Source organism: Papaver somniferum, chromosome 10 (genome assembly GCF_003573695.1).
Source record: "Papaver somniferum cultivar HN1 chromosome 10, ASM357369v1, whole genome shotgun sequence".
Taxonomy (NCBI): domain Eukaryota; kingdom Viridiplantae; phylum Streptophyta; class Magnoliopsida; order Ranunculales; family Papaveraceae; genus Papaver; species Papaver somniferum.
Window position 1 is genome coordinate 60,473,871 of NC_039367.1, and position 6,377 is coordinate 60,480,247.

General features: G+C 35.1%; 1 protein-coding gene across 1 annotated transcript; it reads right to left on the reverse strand.

Annotated features, from left to right (window-relative positions):
• Positions 1 to 1,479: 1,479 nt before the first annotated feature.
• LOC113319615 (vacuolar protein sorting-associated protein 28 homolog 1-like) lies at positions 1,480 to 3,679 on the reverse strand. The gene is made up of 2 exons (XM_026567858.1): positions 3,034 to 3,679; positions 1,480 to 2,217 (listed from the first exon to the last, which is right to left on the reverse strand). Exons 1-2 carry the CDS (start codon positions 3,442 to 3,444, stop codon positions 1,999 to 2,001), a joined length of 630 nt encoding a protein of 209 aa, XP_026423643.1. The 5' UTR covers positions 3,445 to 3,679; the 3' UTR covers positions 1,480 to 1,998.
• Positions 3,680 to 6,377: the final 2,698 nt, after the last annotated feature.

Sequence of the window (6,377 nt, forward strand, 5' to 3'; positions counted from 1 at the left end):
GATCTCTATAACTAAATGTGTGGATTGTGTGCTCTTTGTAGAGGTCATGGAAGCCGGACTGAAAGGATCCCTAGACATTTAATTAGTAGTATTTAATGTGCAAATCCTTCTTCTTTTTTGATTTCTGTCTTCGTTTTTTTATTTTATCCAATATCTATAAACAAAGTGAAGATATATAATTCATGATTCATGAACCTACATACAACTTTCACGAGTGGCCTATAAAAGGCGTTAACGAAACCTATACTTTGCAGCCTAAATATGTAGGAATTATGTGGCTGTTGATAGAGGTTTGTAGCTTACAACTTTGGGCGACTCAAGTTTGGATATCCAAAAAGGAATAGTAATCAACCACATGGACACAACTCCGATTGATTGTTGTTTTGCAATTCCATAGATGCATCTGCATTGCCTTGTTGCTTAGTCCAGAAGTTTCTTCTACTAAAGGGTGTGAAAACTGAATGATCCTTGAAGGCAGGGACTCTTGAGGAGTTGTAGAGAAGAAAAGAAAGTACTCGGCGTAAGAGCTAAGAGGACATTTTGCCTCTTTCATGGTCATACCTTCATGGGCCAAACCCAACTTGCATGGGATCATGTATGATTTATGTTATCACAGCTTATTCTGCGAATCAATACAAGCTAAGCTAAATTCCGACCAACCTTCATGGTTCTGGACCAGGTTATTCTGCTGATCACACTCGATTTAGCGGGATGGGGAAAGAACTTGATGGACGATTTCCAGACTTTTGGAGGGAAGATAAATCCCGAATATAAAGAGACTGTGGAGAAGGTATGTTTACAATAACAGGAGAGAAACTAGATGAAGTTGACCGAGAACTTGGTTTCAAGTGGAGACTGCTAGAACTTCTTACAAAAAAGCAATTTGAGACCAAGGGACATGATATAAAGGAAAATTGAGAAGAATCTGATTGAGCTACATCAAGTGTTCCTAGACGGCTTCAAAGGTAGAAACTCAACGGCAAAAACTCAACAACATAGTGTTGTTACACGTAGTAGTTCATTTGTTAGAAGAGGGACTGAACAACTTCAAGGAGCACGAGAGTATCAAAAGAGCTCAAGAAAGTCCTATCTATTAGACCCATGCTTTAGAATGAACAAATATTATGTTCCATCTCACATGTACACCAACAGGGTTTGATAATACTCAAGATCACAGTTTTTTTTTTTTTTTTTTTGACACATTCCGCTGGCTCAAGATCACAGTCTACATCAACATGGATAGATCCTATTCACACCGCTTCAAAATGCTTTGGTTGAACTGTCTACTTCTAATGGAACTTCAGGTCAAAATGACATTTGTCACCAATCTTCACCTCTAAAAGAACACAAGGTCAAAATAAGATTCATTTTCCCTCTTTCCATTTCTTCTTCTTTTTCATATACCTTTACCTTTTCCTGCCCGGATTATTTGCTCAGACCCTAAAGAGTTGGGTAAACTTATTTTCTCACTAATCACAATTCAAACACAAAAATTCAAATGCTATCTAATCTGGATATTTAGCTCCAAAACTTTTTGGCGAACAACTTTGTAGTCAAATTTACTAATTACAGGGTTTTCACATAAACTGCAAACAGAAAAAATAGGAACCTGCTCACAGACTACTCAATTTCGCAAAACAAATGATATTACAAGGATCATGGATAAGGCCACGTTCCAAATAGAACATTTACTGCAAACAGAAAGCTTAATAAACAGCACATCTTTCTACTATCCCTTTATTGCAAATCTCAAAGTTCTCCATATGTTAGAAGATGCTTGGTATTGTGGAATTCATATATCTGTATCTTTACAAAAAGTAACCAAGTTTTTTCTCTAGTAAAATACAAGTGGTTTTCAAAGAAAAATTAAAAGTATTGAATAACTCTGGTTTTTCTCCAAAGTACAAGCTTATATTTTTGGATGAACAAATCAAAGGGAAGAGTATTTATGATGAAGGAAAAAAAAGGGGAACAAAATCAGGATCTTACAGTAATGAATCAGGCGCCAGAATTGGGTAGAGCAGCCATGAATAAGTTGTAGGATGATTCAAGGTCAAAATGAAGTTGTCTAGATTGCTGTTCAGTCAGTTCGTCAGAAGCACCCATGTTTGCCAATCTTGAAATCCACTCCTTCATTTTCACTTTCCCCTCAAAATCAGGTGGCAGTATACCGAGCTTGTTGAGGGACCCTGATAGGTCATATAGTATCGGGTGTAGCTGTTTGAAGAATGCAGCTAACCAAGTTAGACCCCAGATACTTATGACTTACATACTGGATTACGTCTCCTATACTCTAACAGGTCTAATTATGCTACGGCATTGTTATGGTATAACTTCCAAAAACGAACAAAAACCAAACATGGTTTATGGAATCAAAATCTCTTTCAAAACACTGCAGTAGTACTAAGCATAAAATGAAAAGTGAAAAGCAGTTGCTGGTTGGTAGTTGGAACATTTAGGATGCACTAACTAAAAGGGAGGGTTAGGTGAATGTGGTCTATTTCCCTTAGAGCATCCACACTCCATAGTAGCAAGTTAAAACGCGTTTTACATTACTTCATTTTCTCTTCATCGTTGAATGGAAATAAATACAAATACAGACCATCACGGGAATACAACAGCCACATCTAGGCCTAACCAACTTTCCACATGTTCTGCAAAACATGACGAAACGGATGTAAAGGTTGCCCAAAGGCAGAGTCTACGACCTCGAACAAAAGGGGATGTATTTGCTGTTATGAGGCATTACTTGGAGTGCTGTTTGGTACTTGGTAATTCTGAAACTTCGAGTTATTCATTGTATTGGAAAGAGCTGATGAGTTTGGCATGACTATAAATTCTAGATGTTCTTATGATGCCAAAAAAGGGTTTACCTCCGTTTCTTTTGAAACTGGCAAGACCTCTTAAATTTGGTATAACTGGTCCATTATGAATCAATTTACAGTGGAATAACTGTGGATGCTTTAGTGGTGGAATACATATGATGTAAATTGAACTAATAAAAGGTAAAAAAGAGGTCTTAAAAGGAAATACCTGATCAACAGCAACCATGTTGAGTTTCAAAGTATCCATAGCTGTAATGAAATGCTGCACACATTCTGCTACAATTGCAGCTGAACCAGTAGTAGATGCAGCAGCAGAAGCTCGATGCTCATATGTGGCAGGAATCCCAGAAGAAACTAAACGATTAAGAGCAGCAGGACAATCCATTTTATAGATTTCAGCAAAACGCTCAATACTAGGAAGTGCACCAACAAGAGATGAAGTTAGGGTTTTGAATTGAGCAATCAATTTTAAACACTCGGGTTCATACACCGATGATGTGATTAAATCACGTACATAAGCTTTTTCAAGCTTTTCTGTAGCTTTAATAATTGCATACAGATCAGCAAAATTATCATACATCTCTCGTTCTCTCTTGTCATTCCATAGCTTTACATCCATTAGAGATAATCTCTTTTGATTGCCCTAATTAACTAGATTGAAGACCAAATCGAATAGAAAAAAAATGTATCGAATTTTTGGAATAACAAAGCTTACTGAATTGGGGTGTAGATCTAAAAGGAAACCCTGGAAAAAGTTTTGATGTCAATGTGAGAAAGATATTAACTACGTTTGAAAGTAATGATGAAATTGCAGCGAAGAAGAAGAGGAAAAGGATGGAGGGGTTACGTGTGTTGTCAGAAGACGACTAGGTCTCGTCAAGTAGAGATGGCAAAATCTGGCCCGACCGCGGTTGGACCCATTCTGATGCACTTTGGGAGTTTGTTCCAACTTGTAGAAGCCAAAAAAATCATAACGTATTCATTTTACAAAATTTATTGTTGACTTCTAGAAGCGATCAAGTCAGAAGTTAGACTATCAGTATAATTTGAAATTGATTTTTAGAAGTTAAAAAGTAAAATTTTCTTTGTTTCTAATTTTTGGGACTGATTTCTGCTTGTCATATTCAAAGACATTCTCTGGAAACAACACAAAAAATTATCATGCATTACAACTAAAAAAACGACAAATTACAACAATACAAAAAATTATCATGCATTACAACTAAAAAAACGACAAATTACACGTTAAATCTAGAATATGAAGCATCATGCATCTGTATTATACTAAAAAAAAACATGTCTTCCAAGATGGAGTTCCCCGTCTAGTTTTAATTTTGTCAAATTTGATTTCTTGAATAGGAATTACACATCTATGGCTGATAAAAGCTAAATTTTGTAGAAGGTCTAGAACCACGGAAGAATGGTTTGGAAATTTCTCTCACTTCTTTAACTCTACAATGTAATATCATCTGTCAATAAAATCCCCTTTTTAGAAAAAAGAAAGAAAATTGAGTTCCCCGCCATCAACATATAAACGTATACTGCGTTTCGTAAACAAGTTTGCAGAAATATTAATTTATTTGTAGCAATGGGAACACAATATCTTCAATTCTTCGAATAACAATTTTTTATCTAACATAAAAAGACCATTACGTATTCACTCTGTTAAAGTCATCAATCACACCCTTTTGATCAAAACAAATGCTTATATCAAAATCACCACTCAATAACATTAATAACAAGCAAAACTTTAGTTATATAATTTATTGTAGTATCCGCGTCACCAGAAAATCACTCTCAAAATCTGATATAATTGATCTCTAGCAATGATTCCATACCCAACAACATCCGGGTTCTCAAAAGAAGCTCGGCGACAACCAAATAAAACATGAAATTTCATAAACTAAGTGAACAATTCTAGCATGAAACTTTCTTATACAAGGCCTTAAATTCTCAAGTATTTTTTTATTCTTCTAGGATCATATCTCCCTCATGGTTGCACAAGCTGCACTCAGCCATACCTTTGTATGTGACTTTTTTGTTTAGCAAAGCTCAAAAAAATCCTTAAAACTTTTTGGATTCAAAAAATCCTCGTAACCAGTTCCGGATAATTTCATTGAAGTTACAATTAATACCAACAATATAAATGAGGAATTGTTAGGGTTGCAAATGAAATCGACTGGACCGACAAAGCTGACCGAAACCGACTTAATATGAGCCTTAGATTTAATTAGATTCTAGTCATCCATTTATCCTATATATGACTAAGCTTTTTACCCTAACGCTAAAAAATTGAATTTCTCTTCTCCACTCCGTCCTTCTTACACCGATCACCACGAGCAGTAAACCACAACTTCCATCATCATTAGCAACCACCACCTTGTTCTTATTACTATTCTTCTTTCTCTTACTTTTCTTAAGAACCAACAGTTGTAGAATTATTGGTAAATATTAGTGAGTCACATTAATCAGTAGTTTAAGTAAGACCACGTAATTGTCAGTTTCGATTTCAAGTTGTATTCGTTTTGTATCTCGTTAATATATGACCATGATTTTTTTTCATGTACCCAAAGGTAGCCCAGAGTAGAGTAAGTGGGTGAGCACTGAAAAGTAGTTAAGTTAGTTAATTTTGAATTAATACAATTAATTTTTAAGTTTATTTGATAAGTAGTCGTTAATATAAAGAGCGTGGATGCTCCTACTGTAGAGTGGCAATTGAGATTAGGGTCTGTCACTAAAAAAATGAATCTGGATGTACTCTTGGAGTATAAAGTTCTTATAATCTTCTTCACTACATCAAGTATTGTCCATGACATTTGGTATCATCCATTAGTTCTTGTGCATATTTTGTCATGAAAATAGGTCCTTACATTAAGGATGTTAATGCTACAATGCCAGTTAATCAAAAATCTCTCTGGAAATTACTCATGTGATGTTGTTGCTCGTATTGTCGATGAGAATGCACATGGTACTCTCTTGACGAAACTTGTTTCTATATCAGAAGAAAATAGATCCAAGTTTGATAAGTTTATCGAGATATATCTAAATCTACACTAAACCCACAACCACCTTCTATTTCTACACCTCCTTCTTCAACTCAAACATTCTCTTCATACTCAACCTATTATTTTGGTGGTTCTTAAAACACCCATGTTAACCCTACAAAACTAGATTTTTCTAAATTTGACAGTGAAAATACTCGTAGCTAGATTCAGAAATGTGATGCATACTTTCAGATCCATAATGTTGATGAACAACAAAAGATAGTTTTTTCTTCTATGCACCAGGATGTCAAAGCAGGCTCATGGTATTTGGAATATTACACTGGTAATCGTCTATTTCTTGGTCAGATTTTATTGAATCTATATGCAATCGTTTTGAAAATCTTGCTAATGATAATTATGTGGGATGTTTCAAAAAACTATCTCAAATCACTACGACGGAGGAATGTTTTGAACATTTTTAACAACTAAAAGCTTTGATGCTCAGTAGATTTCATCATCTAACTGAGGAGTATTTTATTCTAAGTTTTATTAGTGGCTTTAATGATGA